The 22,589-nt window shown below is 45.9% G+C and overlaps 1 protein-coding gene across 1 annotated transcript in view; it reads right to left on the bottom strand.

The window, feature by feature from the left end:
* LOC139372914 (immunoglobulin-like domain-containing receptor 2) overlaps positions 1-22,589 on the bottom strand; it is a 42,293-nt gene that overhangs the window by 14,099 nt on the left and 5,605 nt on the right. The window contains exons 2-4 of the mRNA XM_071112773.1: positions 19,330-19,650; positions 7,557-7,676; positions 958-1,020 (exon numbers count right to left, since the gene is read on the bottom strand). Coding sequence (XP_070968874.1) covers positions 958-1,020; positions 7,557-7,676; positions 19,330-19,650 — 504 coding nt within the window. The remainder of the gene's footprint in view (positions 1-957; positions 1,021-7,556; positions 7,677-19,329; positions 19,651-22,589) is intronic.

Here is a 22,589-nt window from a genome sequence, read left to right as displayed (position 1 = left end):
ATAATGTCCCGTTCAACCATCCTATAAACTCTCTCACTATCATTATGTTACTCACAATAACAATCCCTAATGATGGACTTCCTTTGGGCTGGGTCAGACACCACAAGTCTCTCTCTTTCTTCCTATCTCTCTGGTCTCGCTCTCTCTGGTCTGTCTCTTTCTGTCTCTGGTCTGTCTCTCTCTCTCTCTCTCTCTCTTTCTTCTTATCTCTCTGGTCTGTCTCTCTCTCTTTCTTCCTATCTCTCTGGTCTCGCTCTCTCTGGTCTCTCTCTCTTTCTTCCTATCTCTCTGGTCTCGCTCTCTCTGGTCTGTCTCTTTCTGTCTCTGATCTGTCTCTCTCGCTCTCTCTCTCATTGTTCAACAGTAAACTGACCATAATAATTTGTTTGATTTGTAATAAGGGCTGGGTCAGACACCACAAGTCTCTCTCTTTCTTCCTATCTCTCTGGTCTGTCTCTCTCTCTCTCTCTCTTTCTTCCTATCTCTCTGATCTCGCTCTCTCTGGTATGTCTCTCTCTCTTCCTATCTCTCTGGTCTCGCTCTCTCTGGTCTGTTTCTCTCTCTTTCTTCCTATCTCTCTGGTCTCGCTCTCTCTGGTCTGTCTCTCTCTGTCTCTGGTCTGTCTCTCTCTCTCTTTCTTCCTATCTCTCTGGTCTCGCTCTCTCTGGTCTGTCTCTTTCTGTCTCTGGTCTGTCTCTCTCTCTTTCTTCCTATCTCTCTGGTCTCGCTCTCTCTGGTTTGTCTCTTTCTGTCTCTGATCTGTCTCTCTCGCTCTCTCTCTCATTGTTCAACAGTAAACTGACCATAATAATTTGTTTGATTTGTAATAAGATAACTGATTGGATTACTAAAGAACAACATGAGGCTGATTGGGCAGTGAAGAAGCAATAGTTTTGTGTTAATGAGTGAAAAGAAGAGACAGACAGACACAGGTGAGGAGGACACGCCCCTACCTACCTGGCATAATCTTCACATCAAAGTCAGGCAGGAGATCATCTGACACACCTGTACCTGTCTTACCTGGAGAGAGGAGAAGAGCAGAGGTGAAGGACAGGATAGGACAGAGCAGGGCAAGACAGGACAGAGGGCAGGAGAGGTCAGAAGACAGGGGAGTAGCAGGATTGGGGTCAATTCCATTTCAATTCAGGACCAACATTCTTATTCCACTTTTTTTTAAGTATTGAGGGGAATTGGAATTTCAGTTTACTTCTTGAATCGACTGAATTAAAAAAGGAATTGTCAGGGGTCATGGGAAAGGTCAGGGAGAATGAAGTACAGGAGGCAACAGCAGGCAGAGATTTGGACAATCGAAGAGCCAAGAAGGTGGACATGACAGCCTGCAGAAATTTGGACAATATAAGAGTCATGAAGGTGGACATGCCAGCAGACAGAGATTTGGACAATATAAGAGTCATGAAGGTGGACATGCCAGTCTGCAGAAATTTGGACAATGTAAGAGTCATGAAGGTGGACATGCCAGCAGACAGAGATTTGGACAATAGAGGAGCCAAGAAGGTGGACATGCCAGCCTGCAGAAATTTGGACAATAGAGGAGCCAAGAAGGTGGACATGCCAGCAGACAGAGATTTGGACAATAGAGGAGTCATGAAGGTGGACATGCCAGCAGACAGAGATTTGGACAATATAAGAGTCATGAAGGTGGACATGCCAGCAGACAGAGATTTGGACAATATAAGAGTCATGAAGGTGGACATGCCAGCCTGCAGAATATGCCACTTTTAGTCTAAATGTGGTTGTCACTGATATGGTTTTGTTAAAAAGCAATGATGCAGAGAAATATGCCTGTGTTTCCTTCACCCCACATGTCCTTGAAATACAGCCTGACTCAAACAGACTGACTGAACCTGGGGCTGCTTCACTTTATCTGCAGTGGATTGAAATGGGGAGCTTCCAGTCAGTCTGTAGACAAATGAGTTGATGATATTACCAGTGGCATCACAGTGATGTCACAAATACACAGGCAGTGAACTCACTAACAGCAGCTCTGTGTTACAATAACAGGTTCTCTCTGTCTCTTACTGTTTCCCTCTCTGGTGATGTGAGTCACTAAAGTTACTTCATATTTCAACTTCATATACAACTCTGCAAAAAAAAGGTTAGCCACGCTCACACAAATGTGTTATAATGTGGCACAGGCTGGTGCGAGAGAGAGAGGGGGAGGGGGGGTGGGGGGAGAGAAAATAAGAGAGAAAGGGGGGGGGGGGTATAGAGAGAGAGAGAGAGAGAGAGAGAGAGAGAGAGAGAGAAGGATCGAGAGAGAGAGGGAGGGAGAGAGAGAGAGAGAGAGAGAAATGGAGAATGGAGAGTGAGGGTGAGAGGGGAGAGAGAGAAATGGGGGATGGAGAGTGAGGGTGAGAGAGGGAAAGAGGAAGAGAGAGAAATGGGGGATGGAGAGTGAGGGTGAGAGAGGGAAAGAGGAAGAAGGAAATGGGGGATGGAGAGTGAGGGTGAGAGAGGGAAAGAGGAAGAGAGAGACATGGGGGATGGAGAGTGAGGGTGAGAGAGGGAAAGAGGAAGAGAGAGACATGGGGGATGGAGAGTGAGGGTGAGAGGGGAGAGAGGAATAGAGAGAAAGGGGGATGGAGAGAGAGATTAGGGAAGACCATTTACTTCCCCCCATAATGTGGTTGTTTGATCTTGGCAGTGTGTTGGAATGTTGTACAGTAACCATAGAGATACACATGTAAAATACACACAGGGAGTCCATTGTATCTTGGCTGCTACCATGCTGACACCAGAGTCCCTGTCACACTACTAGAAATGTAGCAGGTGAAGCAATACTTTTTCAAAGAAGGATACGAACCTGGAGTGTCGTAGAAAGGACTTCAATCCCTCATGTTGATGTCAGACACAGAAGGTATTCAGAAGGTTATTAGTGCTGTAATGCTGTAAGTGTGCTCAGCCTCCTATGAGAGCCTGTATTAACCTGACCTATACATCTTGACATGCTCCTACTATAGCTGCCTAGGTTGGACCCTGCCTGGGGTTGGACCCTGCCTGGGGTTGGACCCTGCCTAGGTTGGACCCTGCCTGGGGTTGGACCCTGCCTGGGGTAGGACCCTGCCTGGGGTTGGACCCTGCCTGGGTTGGACCCTGCCTAGGTTGGACCCTGCCTGGGGTTGGACCCTGCGTGGGGTAGGACCCTGCCTGGGGTTGGACCCTGCCTGGGGTAGGACCCTGCCTGGGGTAGGACCCTGCCTGGGGTTGGACCCTGCCTGGGGTTGGACCCTGCCTGGGGTAGGACCCTGCCTGGGGTTGGACCCTGCCTGGGGTTGGACCCTGCCTGGGTTGGACCCTGCCTGGGGTTGGACCCTGCCTGGGGTTGGACCCTGCCTGGGTTGGACCCTGCCTGGGGTTGGACCCTGCCTGGGGTTGGACCCTGCCTGGGTTGGACCCTGCCTGGGTTGGACCCTGCCTGGGGTTGGACCCTGCCTGGGGTTGGACCCTGCCTGGGTTGGACCCTGCCTGGGGTAGGACCCTGTCTAGGTTGGACCCTGCCTGGGGTTGGACCCTGCCTGGGGTAGGACCCTGCCTGAGGTTGGACCCTGCCTGGGGTTGGACCCTGCCTGGGGTAGGACCCTGCCTGGGGTTGGACCCTGCCTGGGGTTGGACCCTGCCTGGGTTGGACCCTGCCTGGGGTTGGACCCTGCCTGGGGTTGGACCCTGCCTGGGTTGGACCCTGCCTGGGGTAGGACCCTGCCTGGGTTGGACCCTGCCTGGGGGTAGGACCCTGTCTAGGTTGGACCCTGCCTGGGGTTGGACCCTGCCTGGGGTTGGACCCTGCCTGGGGTTGGACCCTGCCTGGGGTTGGACCCTGCCTGGGTTGGACCCTGCCTGAGGGAATACAACCCTGTTCGTTTGTTGAAGTGTGTAGACCTATGTTTCTATTACCCCAAAGGAGCACCATGTTTCTCCTGTGGCCTCCAGTGGTTTGAAGCAGGGATCCTGATACCAACCTTGGCAATATGCTGCCCATATCTGTCTATTGTTCAGGCTGGTACAGGACAGACTGTCCTGTGTTGAGAAGTAGACTCTCTGTCCTGGCCTCCAGTGGTCTGAAGCAGGGATCCTGATACAGACCCGTGTCAGTACATTGTTCCTGTTCAGGCAAAACAACTTTCTCAGAGTGAGTTGTAAGTATCAGACAGACAGGAAGAGGGTTTAATAGTGTAGGAGCTCCAAGGCCCTCCTGGACGGCCCGACTCTCTTTGCCCACATCAAGAGCAGCTTAGCTGGAAGTTCCTCCTGGAATTCCTCCCCTCACTGCTGGGTACTGGGCTAACGCACCGTTGCCTGACTGGCTGGCAGTCATTATGAAGCAGAGAGGAGTTTAAAGGTTTTCTGTTTCACTCAGTCTGGACGTTTGTTCTTTCCATGACCTCTGACCCATGTGTTGACTATTAAAGTGGAGAAAACTGTTCCTGCCCCCTTCACAACCAGAGAACCTGACCTTACAAGCCTACAATACAACACACACTAACAAGCCTAAAATACAACACACACTAACAAGACTACAATACAACACACACTAACAAGCCTACTGACGACAGGAAAACCCGGTTGTTGCCGTGGGAATCCCGACAAGTGGCTCCTACTAAACTAGGTCAATATGTGGGGTAACCCAATTTCTACTCAATGTAGTTCTGTGAGAGAAACTACACATCACAGAGGACATGGTCCCCTGACAGACCACTGTGGATTAAAGAGATGGTGTAGTTCTGTGAGAGAAACTACACATCACAGAGGACATGGTCCACTGACAGACCACTGTGGTTTAAAGGGATGGTGTAGTTCTGTGAGAGAAACTACACATCACAGAGGACATGGTCCACTGACAGACCACTGTGGTTTAAAGAGATGGTGTAGTTCTGTGAGAGCTACTACACATCACAGAGGACATGGTCCACTGACAGACCACTGTGGTTTAAAGGGATGGTGTAGTTCTGTGAGAGAAACTACACATCACAGAGGACATGGTCCACTGACAGACATCTGTGGTTTAAAGGGAGGGTGTAGTTCTGTGAGAGAAACTACACATCACAGAGGACATGGTCCACTGACAGACCACTGTGGTTTAAAGGGATGGTGTAGTTCTGTGAGAGAAACTACACATCACAGAGGACATGGTCCACTGACAGACATCTGTGGTTTAAAGGGATGGTGTGACAGCATGCTAGCTGTTCCTGTAGCCCTCCAGTCATTGCATTAAACAGTAGTTAGCAACGGCTCCAGAAACAACCTTCAACTTCCTGCAGGCAGAGACATATAAATGGTAAGTAGAAGAAAAGGCTCAGTGGTCAAAATGTGTCTCTGTCTCTTTAACACTGGGATGTGATGAGGACCATCTATCTATGTGGTTCTACTGGACTGTAGTGTGTTATAGAGACTCTGGACTGTAGTGTGTTATAGAGACTCTGGACTGTAGTGTGTTATAGAGACTCTGGACTGTAGTGTGTTATAGAGACTCTGGACTGTAGTGTGTTATAGAGACTCTGGACTGTAGTGTGTTATAGAGACTCTGGACTGTAGTGTGTTATAGAGACTCTGGCCTTAGTGCTGAGTGGGTGGTTCTACTGGACTGTAGTGTGTTATAGAGACTCTGGACATAGTGCTGAGTGGGTGGTTCTACTGGACTGTAGTGGTTTATAGAGACTCTGGACTTAGTGCTGAGTGGGTGGTTCTACTGGACTGCAGTGTGTTATAGAGACTCTGGACTTAGTGCTGAGTGGGTGGTTCTACTGGACTGTAGTGGTTTATAGAGACTCTGGACTTAGTGCTGAGTGGGTGGTTCTACTGGACTGTAGTGGTTTATAGAGACTCTGGACTTAGTGCTGAGTGGATGGTTCACCTGGACTGTAGTGTGTTATAGAGACTCTGGACTTAGTGCTGAGTGGGTGGTTCTACTGGACTGTAGTGGTTTATAGAGACTCTGGACTTAGTGCTGAGTGGATGGTTCACCTGGACTGTAGTGTGTTATAGAGAGCCAGCCAGCCAAATGAAAGGTCTCTCTCTCAAGCAGCATGGCCCCGCAGAGCGTCACCATGGCAACGCTAGTTACCACACTCAGGGATGTGAGGCCGCCATTGTTGAGCAACAACACATAAATATACATAAACACGCATGAATGCAGACATGCACACACACACACACACACACACACACACACACACACACACACACACACACACACACACACACACACACACACACACACACACACACACACACACACACACACACACACACAGGATTCACTCAAACAGACACTTGCTTTTCATGCTAAGGAAGCAAGTTGTACCTTCCCAGCTAACAGACAGTATATCACACAGGAAAGGCATTAGCATTACAACACACTACACTGAGTGGGCACAGACTGACCTATCCCACTAGCCAACAGGCAGGATGTCAAGAAGACACCTCCCTAACAGTACTCAGTCCTGTACATCTCTACACTAGATGATGGGCTACTATTATCCCAAAAGTACTCAGTCCTGTACATCACTACACTAGATGATGGGCTACTATTGTCCCAACAGTACTCAGTCCTGTACATCTCTACACTAGATGATGGGCTACTATTGTCCCAACAGTACTCAGTCCTGTACATCTCTACACTAGATGATGGGCCTCTATTGTTCACATGATAGCTGCATTGTTTCCATTGATATATGTTCCTTAGCTAACGACTAACGGAGCCTGGTTACATAACAGGAGTGACTACTGCCTAGCAACCTGGCAGTAGGTCAGAGGCAGGGTGGTAGATGTCAGACTGGGAGAGATCAACCTGACAGTAGGTCAGAGGCAGGGTGGTAGATGTCAGACTGGGAGAGATCAACCTGACAGTAGGTCAGAGGCAGGGTGGTAGATGTCAGACTGGGAGAGATCAACCTGACAGTAGGTCAGAGGCAGGGTGGTAGATGTCAGACTGGGAGAGATCAACCTGACAGTAGGTCAGAGGCAGGGTGGTAGATGTCAGACTGGGAGAGAACAACCTGACAGTAGGTCAGAGGCAGGGTGGTAGATGTCAGACTGGGAGAGATCAACCTGACAGTAGGTCAGAGGCAGGGTGGTAGATGTCAGACTGGGAGAGATCAACCTGACAGTAGGTCAGAGGCAGGGTGGTAGATGTCAGACTGGGAGAGATCAACCTGGCAGTAGGTCAGAGGCAGGGTGGTAGATGTCAGACTGGGAGAGATCAACCTGACAGTAGGTCTGAGGCAGGGTGGTAGATGACTGGAGAGATCAACCTGACAGTAGGTCAGAGGCAGGGTGGTAGATGACTGGGAGAGATCAACCTGACAGTAGGTCTGAGGCAGGGTGGTAGATGCCTGGGAGAGATCAACCTGACAGTAGGTCAGAGGCAGGGTGGTAGATGACTGGAGAGATCAACCTGACAATAGGTCAGAGGCAGGGTGGTAGATGACTGGGAGAGATCAACCTGACAGTAGGTCAGAGGCAGGGTGGTAGATGACTGGGAGAGATGGAGGGTTGGAGGGAGGAGAGGGTAGGGCTGAGAAGGGGAGTTGAGGACTCACCCAACACCAGAAGCTCCACAGGGGCCTCATTCCTGCCCTCGAGGTCGTCAGAGATGATCACCTTACACAGGTAAACCCCACTGTCTCCCCACTGGAGCTCCCCGATACGCAGGTCAGCCTCTGGAGAGAGGGAGGTGGAGGAAGACAGAAGATATTAAAAGAAAAGAAGTATCACATCACTTTGTCAAACATCACTCTGTCAAACATCACTCTGTTAAACATCACTCTGTTAAACATCACTCTGTTAAACATCACTCTGTCAAACATCACTCTGTTAAACATCACTCTGTCAAACATCACTCTGTTAAACATCACTCTGTCAAACATCACTCTGTTAAACATCACTCTGTTAAACATCACTTTGTCAAACATCACTCTGTTAAACATCACTCTGTCAAACATCACTCTGTTAAACATCACTCTGTTAAACATCACTCTGTCAAACATCACTCTGTCAAACATCACTCTGTCAAACATCACTCTGTTAAACATCACTCTGTTAAACATCACTCTGTTAAACATCACTCTGTCAAACAGCACTCTGTCAAACATCACTCTGTTAAACATCACTCTGTTAAACATCACTTTGTCAAACATCACTCTGTTAAACATCACTTTGTCAAACATCACTCTGTCAAACATCACTCTGTTAAACATCACTTTGTCAAACATCACTCTGTTAAACATCACTCTGTTAAACATCACTCTGTTAAACATCACTCTGTCAAACATCACTCTGTCAAACATCACTCTGTTAAACATCACTCTGTTAAACATCACTCTGTTAAACATCACTCTGTCAAACATCACTCTGTTAAACATCACTCTGTCAAACATCACTCTGTTAAACATCACTCTGTTAAACATCACTCTGTCAAACATCACTCTGTTAAACATCACTCTGTCAAACATCACTCTGTTAAACATCACTCTGTCAAACAGCACATCTAACTCATCACTCTGTCAAACATCACATCTAACTCATCACTCTGTCAAACATCACATCTAACTCATCACTCTGTCAAACATCACATCTAACTCATCACTCTGTCAAACAGCACTCTGTCAAACATCACATCTAACTCATCACTCTGTCAAACAGCACTCTGTCAAACATCACATCTAACTCATCACTCTGTCAAACAGCACATCTAACTCATCACTCTGTCAAACAGCACATCTAACTCATCACTCTGTCAAACAGCACTCTGTCAAACATCACATCTAACTCATCACTCTGTCAAACAGCACTCTGTCAAACATCACATCTAACTCATCACTCTGTCAAACAGCACATCTAACTCATCACTCTGTCAAACAGCACTCTGTCAAACATCACATCTAACTCATCACTCTGTCAAACAGCACATCTAACTCATCACTCTGTCAAACAGCACTCTGTCAAACATCACATCTAACTCATCACTCTGTCAAACAGCACATCTAACTCATCACTCTGTCAAACAGCACATCTAACTCATCACTCTGTCAAACAGCACATCTAAAACAGCACTCTGTCAAACAGCACATCTAACACATCCCTCTGTCAAACAGCACATCTAACACATCACTCTGTCAAACAGCACATCTAACTCATCACTCTGTCAAACATCACTGTGTCAAACATCACATCTAACTCATCACTCTGTCAAACAGCACATCTAACTCATCACTCTGTCAAACAGCACATCTAACTCATCACTCTGTCAAACAGCACTCTGTCAAACATCACATCTAACTCATCACTCTGTCAAACAGCACTCTGTCAAACATCACATCTAACTCATCACTCTGTCAAACAGCACATCTAACTCATCACTCTGTCAAACAGCACTCTGTCAAACATCACATCTAACTCATCACTCTGTCAAACAGCACATCTAACTCATCACTCTGTCAAACAGCACTCTGTCAAACATCACATCTAACTCATCACTCTGTCAAACAGCACATCTAACTCATCACTCTGTCAAACAGCACATCTAACTCATCACTCTGTCAAACAGCACATCTAAAACAGCACTCTGTCAAACAGCACATCTAACACATCACTCTGTCAAACAGCACATCTAACTCATCACTCTGTCAAACATCACTGTGTCAAACATCACTCTGTCAAACATCACTGTGTCAAACATCACTCTGTTAAACATCACTCTGTCAAACTATCTTACAACATTCCTTAACTTCCCATGTGAAGTCTCAAATACGTCACCTCGGGTTTCAACTGAGAATATAAATATCAAGATCGTCAAGGACAACTGTCAAGGACATCAAGGACAACTGTTTTGGCCAGTTAGGGGGAGGAGGAGGGAACATTGTGTCTGACACAGTCCACGGAGGAGTTGTGATAAACAGTAAAGGAGGCGAGAGGTCGGGTGGACTCTGTGGAGGGAGTCTTTCAGCAGACCAGTCAGTCCATTGTGAGGCGGACATGTAAACAGACCTATTTAAGGGACAGGAAGAGACAAGCATAATGAACAGCCTTTCCTGTTGGGGGTCGGGCTGGAGGTGGGGCTGTGGGTTAGGAGACTGCAAGTCTCAAATCCTATGGACAACCAGAAAATAGTTTTAGTGGATATCTATTAACATGCCACTGTATTGAACCCATTTGGTGCCAGTTTATAATACTGCACTACACTTTATTATGGACAATAGGTTCAGTACATGTCACTGCATTCTGTATCAGAAAGTAGTCTGGGCCTCTTTGAAGTCTCGTAGATAGACGCACTGCACTCTTCTTTTCCCTTCTGCATAAACCTCCGCTGTACCTTACCTCCATGTTAACTTACAGACGTATGAGATACCAGACCCGGTCTCAGGGAGGATCACTCTGCAGATCACTCTGGAGATCACTCTGCAGATTACTCTGGAGATCACTCTGCAGATCACTCTGCAGATCACTCTGGAGATCACTCTGCAGATCACTCTGGAGATCACTCTGGAGATCACTCTGGAGATCACTCTGCAGATCACTCTGCAGATCACTCTGCAGATCACTCTGGAGATCACTCTGCAGATCACTCTGCAGATCACTCTGCAGATCACTCTGGAGATCACTCTGGAGATCACTCTGCAGATCACTCTGGAGATCACTCTGCAGATCACTCTGGAGATCACTCTGCAGATCACTCTGGAGATCACTCTGGAGATCACTCTGGAGATCACTCTGGAGATCTCTCTGGAGATCACTCTGGAGATCACTCTGGAGATCACTCTGGAGATCACTCTGCAGATCACTCTGCAGATCACTCTGCAGATCACTCTGGAGATCACTCTGCAGATCACTCTGCAGATCACTCTGCAGATCACTCTGGAGATCACTCTGGAGATCACTCTGGAGATCACTCTGGAGATCACTCTGCAGATCACTCTGGAGATCACTCTGGAGATCACTCTGGAGATCACTCTGGAGATCACTCTGGAGATCTCTCTGGAGATCACTCTGGAGATCACTCTGGAGATCTCTCTGGAGATCACTCTGGAGATCACTCTGGAGATCGCTTAGCAAATCTGCTTTTAGTTGTTTTGCACCTTACTTGTGGAATCATCTCCAAGGCTCTCTAAAAGTGGGTGAATTGGTTCCTCAAGGCTGATTAAATACATTTTTACTGAACAATGTGTTTGTTTTCTATGATGAATGTGTTTAACTTTTCGTGTATTGATGTGAACATGATGTGTGTAGTGTATATTGATGTGTATAGTGTATATTGATGTGTATATTGATGTGTATAGTGTATATTGATGTGTATATTGATGTGTATAGTGTATATTGATGTGTGTAGTGTATATTGATGTGTGTAGTGTATATTGATGTGTATAGTGTATATTGATGTGTAGAGTGTGTATAGTGTATGTGTGTAGTGTATATTGATGTGTATATTGATGTGTATAGTGTATATTGATGTGTAAATTGATGTGTGTAGTGTATATTGATGTGTATAGTGTATATTGATGTGAACATGATGTGTATAGTGTATATTGTTGTGTATAGTGTATATTGATGTGTATAGTGTATATTGATGTGTATATTGTATAGTGATGTGTACATTGATGTGTGTAGTGTATATGTATGTGTATAGTGTATATTGATGTGTATATTGATGTGTATAGTGTATATTGATGTGTATAGTGTATATTGATGTGTATAGTGTATATTGGTGCGTATATTGATGTGTGTAGTGTATATTGATGTGTATATTGAAATGTATAGTGTATATTGATGTGTACATTGATGTGTGTAGTGTATATTGATGTGTATAGTGTATATTGATGTGTACATTGATGTGTGTAGTGTATATTGATGTGTATAGTGTATATTGATGTAAACATGATGTGTATAGTGTATATTGACATGTATAGTGTATATTGATGTTTTTTGATGTGTGTAGTGTATATTGATGTGTATAGTGTATATTGATGTGTATATTGATGTGTATATTGATGTGTATATTGAGGTGTATAGTGTAAATTGATGTGTATATTGATGTGTACAGTGTATATTGATGTGTATATTGATGTGTATATTGATGTGTATAGTGTATATTGATGTGTATCTTGATGTGTATAGTGTATATTGATGTGTATAGTGTATATTGATGTGTATATTGATGTGTATAGTGTATATTGATGTGTATCTTGATGTGTATAGTGTATATTGATGTGTATAGTGTATATTGATGTGTATATTGACGTGTGTAGTGTATATTGATGTGTATAGTGTATATTGATATTGTATCTTGATGTGTATAGTGATGTGTATATTGAGGTGTATAGTGTAAATTGATGTGTATCTTGATGTGTATAGTGTATATTGATGTGTATCTTGATGTGTATAGTGTATATTGATGTGTATAGTGTATATTGGTGTGTATATTGATGTGTATAGTGTATATTGATGTGTATAGTGTATATTCATGTGTATAGTGTATATTCATGTGTATCTTGATGTGTATAGTGTATATTGATGTGTATATTGATGTGTATAGTGTATATTGATGTGTATATCCCCCCCCCCCCCCCCCCATCCCCTCCTCCATCCTTACTCCACAGATTCTTGGAACAGGGTAGGAAGTTCAATGTGTTTGAGCCCACTCCAGGGTTCACCAGAGGAGCCAAACCATTAAGGCTGACTTCACAGTGAACAGACAGAGAGAGAGAGCTCCTTTTGAAGTGCCCCACATCAGAGAGAGACAGATGAAGAGAGAGAACAGAGAGAGCTCCTTTTAAAGAGCCTCACATCAGAGAGAGACAGAGAGGGAAAGATGGAGAGAGAACAGAGAGAGAGAGAGAGAACAGAGAGAGAGAACAGAGAGAGAGAGAGAGAGAGAGAGAGAGAGAGAGAGACAGAGAGACAGAGAGAGAGAGGCAGGGAGAGAGAGAGAGAGAGAGAGAGAGAGACAGAGACAGAGACAGAGACAGAGACAGAGACAGAGACAGTGACAGAGAGAGAGAGAGAGAGAGAGAGAGAGCCCAAGGACAACAGCACAATTAGACCCAACCAAATCATGAGAAAACAAAAAGATAATTACTTGACACATTGGAAAGAATTAACAAAAAAACAGAGCAAACTAGAATGCTATTTGGCCCTAAACAGAGAGTACACAGCGGCAGAATACCTGACCACTGTGACTGACCCAAAATTAAGGAAAGCTTTGACTATGTACAGACTCAGTGAGCATAGCCTTGCTATTGAGAAAGGCCGCCGTAGGCAGACATGGCTCTCAAGAGAAGACAGGCTATGTGCTCACTGCCCACAAAATGAGGTGGAAACTGAGCTGCACTTCCTAACCTCCTGCCCAATGTATGACCATATTAGAGAGACATATTTCCCTCAGATTACACAGATCCACAAAGAATTCGAAAACAAATCCAAATTTGAAAAACTCCCATATCTACTGGGTGAAATTCCACAGTGTGCCATCACAGCAGCAAGATTTGTGACCTGTTGCCACGAGAAAAGGGCAACCAGTGAAGAACACACACCATTGTAAATACAACCCATATTTATGCTTATTTATTTTATCTTGTGTCCTTTAACCATTTGTACATTGTTAAAACACTGTAGATATATAATATGACATTTGTAATGTCTTTACTGTTTTGAAACCTCTGTATGTGTAATGTTTACTGTTAATTTTTGTTGTTTTTCACTTTATATTTTCACTTTGTATGTTGTCTACCTCACTTGCTTTGGCAATGTTAACACATGTTTCCCATGCCAATAAAGCCCTTGAATTGAATTGAATTGAATTGAATTGAGAGAGAGACAGAGACAGGGAGAGAGAGAGAGAGAGAGACAGAGACAGAGACAGAGACAGAGACAGAGACAGAGACAGTGACAGAGAGAGAGAGAGAGAGAGAGAGAGAGAGAGAGAGAGAGAGAGAGAGAGAGAGAGAGACAGAGACAGGGAGAGAGAGAGAGAGAGAGAGAGAGAGACAGAGACAGAGACAGAGACAGAGAGAGAGAGAGAGAGAGAGAGAGAGAGAGAGAGAGAGAGAGAGAGAGAGAGAGAGAGAGAGAGAGAGAGAGAGAGAGAGAGAGAGAGAGAACAAGGTGTGAGGGAGAGGACAACATTAAAGCACAGCAATGTGGGAAAAAAATCCTCTTTTGTCCATCTGGTCACAGGAGAAGAGAGGGTTGATTCTTATCCCTGATTTACAGCTCAATAAATCTGGAGTCCACTTGCAGGTCCATTCCTTTCCCTCTTTCCCCCCTCTCTCTCTCTGTCTCCCTCTCCGTCCCTCCCTCTCTCTCTCTCTGTCTCCCTCTCCGCCCCTCTCTCTACAGCTCTCTCTCTCTGTCTCCCTCTCCGCCCCTCTCTCTCTCTCTGCAGCACTCTCTCTCTGTCTCTCTGTCTCCCTCTCCGCCCCTCTCTCTCTCTCTGCAGCTCCCTCTCTCTCTCTCTCTCTCTGCAGCTCTCTCTCTCCACCCCTCTCTCTCTCTCTGCAGCTCTCTCTCTCTCTCTCTCTGTTTCCCTCTCCTGCCCTCTCTCTCTCTCTGTCTCCCTCTCCGCCTCTCTCTCTCTCTCTCTCTCTCCATCTTTCCCTGTCTCTCTCTCCTCTCCCTCTTACTCTATCCATCTCTATCTTTCTCTCTCGCTCTCTTTCCCTGTCTGCTCACCGATGAGTCTAAAGCGGCTATCAGAGTCCAAAACGTGTATGTGTACACACAGCAGTGTTCTAGAATGTCGGACCGTTGACTTTCATACTTTGAATTCTTAGCGTGGCTCAAGCAATTTCTCCAACTGTCAACACATTAAAACGCATAGAAGACGAGAACGTGGAGCCGCGTTGGCTGGGGATTGTGGGGAGGTGAGTGTTCGGGCTGAGCGTCCCCCACGTAGCTATGTCAAAATGGGATGCCGGACTATCACGTCTCTTCCTATTCATCACCCTGCCTGTCCTCCACAACACCCACTTAGTGTCTCTTCAGAGGACCTCACAACACGCATGTGGGTGGGTGCATGTCAACGTGTGTGTTATGGAATTGAGAAGAGAGGCAGCCTTGTGACCTTCCTGTGACCTCAACCACCTGTGAACTTTATCTACATGATCTTTATTTTGATCTGCTGGACCTGACCAGCCTCCCTGGACATCTAGTCCTCCTGATGTAATAACATCATCAACAACACTAGTGACATGTCTTTTATCTAGAGGACCTGACCAGCCTCCCTGGACATCAGGTCCTCCTGATGTAATAACATCATCAACAACAGTAGTGACATGTTTTTTATCTAGAGGACCTGACCAGCCTCCCTGGACATCTAGTCCTCCTGATGTAATCACATCATCAACAACACTAGTGACATGTCTTTTATCTAGAGGACCTGACCAGCCTCCCTGGACATCTAGTCTTCCTGATGTAATAGCATCATCAACAACACTAGTGACATGTCTTTTATCTAGAGGACCTGACCAGCCTCCCTGGACATCTAGTCCTCCTGATGTAATAACATCATCAACAACACTAGTGACATGTCTTTTATCTAGAGGACCTGACCAGCCTCCCTGGACATCTAGTCTTCCTGATGTAATAGCATCATCAACAACACTAGTGACATGTCTTTTATCTAGAGGACCTGACCAGCCTCCCTGGACATCTAGTCCTCCTGATGTAATAACATCATCAACAACACTAGTGACATGTCTTTTATCTAGAGGACCTGACCAGCCTCCCTGGACATCTAGTCCTCCTGATGTAATAGCATCATCAACAACACTAGTGACATGTCTTTTATCTAGAGGACCTGACCAGCCTCCCTGGACATATAGTCTTCCTGATGTAATAGCATCATCAACAACACTAGTGACATGTCTTTTATCTAGAGGACCTGACCAGCCTCCCTGGACATCTAGTCCTCCTGATGTAATAACATCATCAACAACACTAGTGACATGTATTTTATCTAGAGGACCTGACCAGCCTCCCTGGACATCTAGTCCTCCTGATGTAATAGCATCATCAACAACACTAGTGACATGTCTTTTATCTAGAGGACCTGACCAGCCTCCCTGGACATATAGTCTTCCTGATGTAATAGCATCATCAACAACACTAGTGACATGTCTTTTATCTAGAGGACCTGACCAGCCTCCCTGGACATCTAGTCCTCCTGATGTAATAGCATCATCAACAACACTAGTGACATGTATTTTATCTAGAGGACCTGACCAGCCTCCCTGGACATCTAGTCCTCCTGATGTAATAGCATCATCAACAACACTAATGACATGTCTTTTATCTAGAGGACCTGACCAGCCTCCGTGGACATCTAGTCCTCCTGATGTAATAGCATCATCAACAACACTAGTGACATGTCTTTTATCTAGAAGACCTGACCAGCCTCCCTGGACATATAGTCTTCCTGATGTAATAGCATCATCAACAACACTAGTGACATGTCTTTTATCTAGAGGACCTGACCAGCCTCCCTGGACATCTAGTCCTCCTGATGTAATAACATCATCAACAACACTAGTGACATGTCTTTTATCTAGAGGACCTGACCAGCCTCCCTGGACATCTAGTCTTCCTGATGTAATAGCATCATCAACAACACTAGTGACATGTCTTTTATCTAAAGGACCTGACCAGCCTCCCTGGACATCTAGTCCTCCTGATGTAATAGCATCATCAACAACACTGGTGACATGTCTTTTATCTAGAGGACCTGGCCAGCCTCCCTGGACATCTAGTCCTCCTGATGTAATAGCATCATCAACAACACTAGTGACATGTCTTTTATCTAGAGGACTTGACCAGCCTCCCTGGACATCTAGTCCTCCTGATGTAATAACATCATCAACAACACTAGTGACATGTCTTTTATCTAGAGGACCTGACCAGCCTCCCTGGACATCTAGTCCTCCTGATGTAATAGCATCATCAACAACACTAGTGACATGTCTTTTATCTAGAGGACCTGACCAGCCTCCCTGGACATCTAGTCTTCCTGATGTAATAGCATCATCAACAACACTAGTGACATGTCTTTTATTTAGAGGACCTGACCAGCCTCCCTGAACATCTAGTCCCTCTGATGTACTAACATCATCAACAACACTAGTGACATGTATTTTATCTAGAGGACCTGACCAGCCTCCCTGAACATCTAGTCCCTCTGATGTACTAACATCATCAACAACACTAGTGACATGTCTTTTATCTAGAGGACCTGGCCAGCCTCCCTGGACATATAGTCTTCCTGATGTAATAGCATCATCAATAACACTAGTGACATGTCTTTTATCTAGAGGACCTGACCAGTCTCCCTGGACATCTAGTCCTCCTGATGTAATAGCATCATCAACAACACTAGTGACATGTCTTTTATCTAGAGGACCTGACCAGCCTCCCTGAACATCTAGTCCTCCTGATGTAATAACATCATCAACAACACTAGTGACATGTCTTTTATCTAGAGGACCTGACCAGCTTCCCTGGACATCTAGTCCTCCTGATGTAATAGCATCATCAACAACACTAGTGACATGTCTTTTATCTAGAGGACCTGACCAGCCTCCCTGAACATCTAGTCATCCTGATGTAATAGCATCATCAACACCACTAGTGACATGTCTTTTATCTAGAGGACCTGACCAGCCTCCCTGGACATCTAGTCCTCCTGATGTAATAGCATCATCAACAACACTAGTGACATGTCTTTTATCTAGAGGACCTGACCAGCCTCCCTGGACATCTAGTCCTCCTGATGTAATAGCATCATCAACAACACTAGTGACATGTCTTTTATCTAGAGGACCTGACCAGCCTCCCTGGACATATAGTCTTCCTGATGTAATAGCATCATCAACAACACTAGTGACATGTCTTTTATCTAGAGGACCTGACCAGCCTCCCTGGACATCTAGTCCTCCTGATGTAATAGCATCATCAACAACACTAGTGACATGTCTTTTATCTAGAGGACCTGACCAGCCTCCCTGGACATCTAGTCCTCCTGATGTAATAGCATCATCAACAACACTAGTGACATGTCTTTTATCTAGAGGACCTGACCAGCCTCCCTGGACATCTAGTCCTCCTGATGTAATAACATCATCAACAACACTAGTGACATGTCTTTTATCTAGAGGACCTGACCAGCCTCCCTGGACATCTAGTCCTCCTGATGTAATAGCATCATCAACAACACTAGTGACATGTCTTTTATCTAGAGGACCTGACCAGCCTCCCTGGACATCTAGTCTTCCTGATGTAATAGCATCATCAACAACACTAGTGACATGTCTTTTATTTAGAGGACCTGACCAGCCTCCCTGAACATCTAGTCCCTCTGATGTACTAACATCATCAACAACACTAGTGACATGTATTTTATCTAGAGGACCTGACCAGCCTCCCTGAACATCTAGTCCCTCTGATGTACTAACATCATCAACAACACTAGTGACATGTCTTTTATCTAGAGGACCTGGCCAGCCTCCCTGGACATATAGTCTTCCTGATGTAATAGCATCATCAATAACACTAGTGACATGTCTTTTATCTAGAGGACCTGACCAGTCTCCCTGGACATCTAGTCCTCCTGATGTAATAGCATCATCAACAACACTAGTGACATGTCTTTTATCTAGAGGACCTGACCAGCCTCCCTGAACATCTAGTCCTCCTGATGTAATAACATCATCAACAACACTAGTGACATGTCTTTTATCTAGAGGACCTGACCAGCTTCCCTGGACATCTAGTCCTCCTGATGTAATAGCATCATCAACAACACTAGTGACATGTCTTTTATCTAGAGGACCTGACCAGCCTCCCTGAACATCTAGTCATCCTGATGTAATAGCATCATCAACACCACTAGTGACATGTCTTTTATCTAGAGGACCTGACCAGCCTCCCTGGACATCTAGTCCTCCTGATGTAATAGCATCATCAACAACACTAGTGACATGTCTTTTATCTAGAGGACCTGACCAGCCTCCCTGGACATCTAGTCCTCCTGATGTAATAGCATCATCAACAACACTAGTGACATGTCTTTTATCTAGAGGACCTGACCAGCCTCCCTGGACATATAGTCTTCCTGATGTAATAGCATCATCAACAACACTAGTGACATGTCTTTTATCTAGAGGACCTGACCAGCCTCCCTGGACATCTAGTCCTCCTGATGTAATAGCATCATCAACAACACTAGTGACATGTCTTTTATCTAGAGGACCTGACCAGCCTCCCTGGACATCTAGTCCTCCTGATGTAATAGCATCATCAACAACAGTAGTATTGAGTGCCATGTCTTACTGTTGATGATAGTAATATCTCTGCCCTTGTAGTGCTCGGCCAGGGTGATGGAGGATCCGGTGACGGAGGCCACCACGCGGACGGTGCGGCTAGAATCGGAGCAGTCTAGATGGGACGAGGAGCCCCGTACCCCCAGGCCCTCCGGGAAGCTGAAGGCGTCGCGGGTGCGGTCGCGGCAGTAAGACTTGTACCACCATTGGACCACAGGCGTCTGGGTGGACATGCTGGAGTATTGACACGGCAGGACCACCGACTGGAACAGCGTGGCATACTTCTTGTCTTCACGAGAGGAGACCTGGATGGCTGAGCTTGATGGGAGATCTGGTGGAGAGAGAGACAGACAGACAGACAGACAGACAGACAGACAGACAGACAGACAGACAGACAGACAGACAGACAGACAGACAGAGAGAGAGAGAGAGAGAGAGAGAGAGAGAGACAGACAGACAGACAGACAGACAGACAGACAGACAGACAGACAGACAGACAGACAGACAGACAGACAGACAGACAGACAGACAGACAGACAGACAGACAGACAGAGAGACAGACAGACAGACAGACAGACAGACAGACAGACAGACAGACAGACAGACAGACAGACAGACAGACAGAGAGACAGAGAGAGAGAGAGAGGAGTCACTAATTGCCATTTCAAGGAGATTACATCTTAGCACAAACAGATCTGGGACCTGACTAGCTGGCAGTGTCACTGTGAACTGACATATAGAGAGAAATCCCCAGATCAGCAGCGTGGCCCTGTCCGCCCTCCTACATTCACCACGAGACCAGCACTTCAGACCAACCGGTGATTACATCATCTAGTGAATGTTCACCTCCAGCCTCACAAAGCTCCTAAAACACAGTTAAATACAACCTTACTGTTACCATCAACGTGAAACAGAGCTAGAGTAGGCTCGTCTGACTGTAACGTCTGTCGTCAGAAGGCGTGGACCAAAACGCAGCGTGGTAAGTGTTCATGATTCTTTATTACTCAAAAACACTCCAACAAAATAACAAAGGGAAAAAACAAAACAGTTCTGTCAGGTGCAGACACTAAACAGAAAATAACTACCCACAAAACACAGGTGGGGAAAAAGGCTGCCTAAGTATGATTCCCAATCAGAGACAACGATAGACAGCTGCCTCTGATTGGGAACCACATTCGGCCAAAAACAAAGAAATAGAAAACATAGAAATAATGAAACTAGAATGCCCACCCTAGTCACACCCTGGCCTAAATAAAATAGAGAATAAAAGCCTCTCTAATACCAGGGCGTGACAGTACCCCCAAAGGTGCGGACTCCGGCCGCAAAACCTGCCTCTAAAGGGGAGGGTCCGGGTGGGCATCCCTCACGGCGGTGGCTCCGGTGCGGGATGTAGATCCCCCTCCGCCCGCAGATCCCTCCGCTGGGAGATCCTCGTCGGAGGAACCAGACCACCGATCATCGCCGGAGGCTCCGGACTGGGAACCATCGCTGCAGGCTCCGGACTGGGGACCGTCGCTGGAGGCTCCGGACTGGGGACCGTCGCTGGAGGCTCCGGACTGGGGACCGTCGCTGGAGGTCCGGACTGGGGACCGTCGCTGGAGGCTCCAGACTGGGGACCGTCGCTGCAGGCTCCGGACTGGGGACCGTCGCTGGAGGCTCCGGACTGGCGACCGTCGCTGGAGGCTCCGGACTGGGGACTGTCGCTGCAGGCTCCGGACTGGGGACCGTCGCTGGAGGTCCGGACTGGGGATCAACGCTGGAGGCTTCGTGCCATGGATCATCACTGGAGGCTTTGTACAGTGCCTTGCGAAAGTATTCGGCCCCCTTGAACTTTGCGACCTTTTGCCACATTTCAGGCTTCAAACATAAAGATATAAAACTGTATTTTTTTGTGAAGAATCAACAACAAGTGGGACACAATCATGAAGTGGAACGACATTTATTGGATATTTCAAACTTTTTTAACAAATCAAAAACTGAAAAATTGGGCGTGCAAAATTATTCAGCCCCTTTACTTTCAGTGCAGCAAACAAACAAAGGATCTCTGAATGATCCAATGTTGACCTGAATGACTAATGATGATAAATACAATCCACCTGTGTGTAATCAAGTCTCCGTATAAATGCACCTGCACTGTGATTGTCTCAGAGGTCCGTTAAAAGCGCAGAGAGCATCATGAAGAACAAGGAACACACCAGGCAGGTCCGAGATACTGTTGTGAAGAAGTTTAAAGCCGGATTTGGATACAAAAATATTTCCCAAGCTTTAAACATCCCAAGGAGCACTGTGCAAGCGATAATATTGAAGTGGAAGGAGTATCAGACCACTGCAAATCTACCAAGACCTGGCCGTCCCTCTAAACTTTCAGCTCAGACAAGGAGAAGACTGATCAGAGATGCAGCCAAGAGGCCCATGATCACTCTGGATGAACTGCAGAGATCTACAGCTGAGGTGGGAGACTCTGTCCATAGGACAACAATCAGTCGTATATTGCACAAATCTGGCCTTTATGGAAGAGTGGCAAGAAGAAAGACATTTCTTAAAGATATCCATAAAAAGTGTTGTTTAAAGTTTGCCACAAGCCACCTGGGAGACACACCAAACATGTGGAAGAAGGTGCTCTGGTCAGATGAAACCAAAATTGAACTTTTTGGCAACAATGCAAAACGTTATGTTTGGCGTAAAAGCAACACAGCTCATCACCCTGAACACACCATCACCACTGTCAAACATGGTGGTGGCAGCATCATGGTTTGGGCCTGCTTTTCTTCAGCAGGGACAGGGAAGATGGTTAAAATTGATGGGAAGATGGATGGAGCCAAATACAGGACCATTCTGGAAGAAAACTTGATGGAGTCTGCAAAAGACCTGAGACTGGGACGGAGATTTGTCTTCCAACAAGACAATGATCCAGAACATAAAGCAAAATCTACAATGGAATGGTTCAAAAATAAACATATCCAGGTGTTAGAATGGCCAAGTCAAAGTCCAGACCTGAATCCAATCGAGAATCTGTGGAAAGAACTGAAAACTGCTGTTCACAAATGCTCTCCATCCAACCTCACTGAGCTCGAGCTGTTTTGCAAGGAGGAATGGGAAAGAAGTTCAGTCTCTCGATGTGCAAAACTGATAGAGACATACCCCAAGCGACTTACCGCTGTAATCGCAGCAAAAGGTGGCGCTACAAAGTATTAACTTAAGGGGGCTGAATAATTTTGCACGCCCAATTTTTCAGTTTTTGATTTGTTAAAAAAGTTTGAAATATCCAAT

This window comes from Oncorhynchus clarkii, chromosome 18 (assembly GCF_045791955.1).
Source record: "Oncorhynchus clarkii lewisi isolate Uvic-CL-2024 chromosome 18, UVic_Ocla_1.0, whole genome shotgun sequence".
NCBI lineage: Eukaryota > Metazoa > Chordata > Actinopteri > Salmoniformes > Salmonidae > Oncorhynchus > Oncorhynchus clarkii.
The sequence above is the reverse complement of the archived record's forward strand: the minus strand, read 5'-3'. Positions and strand labels throughout refer to the sequence as shown.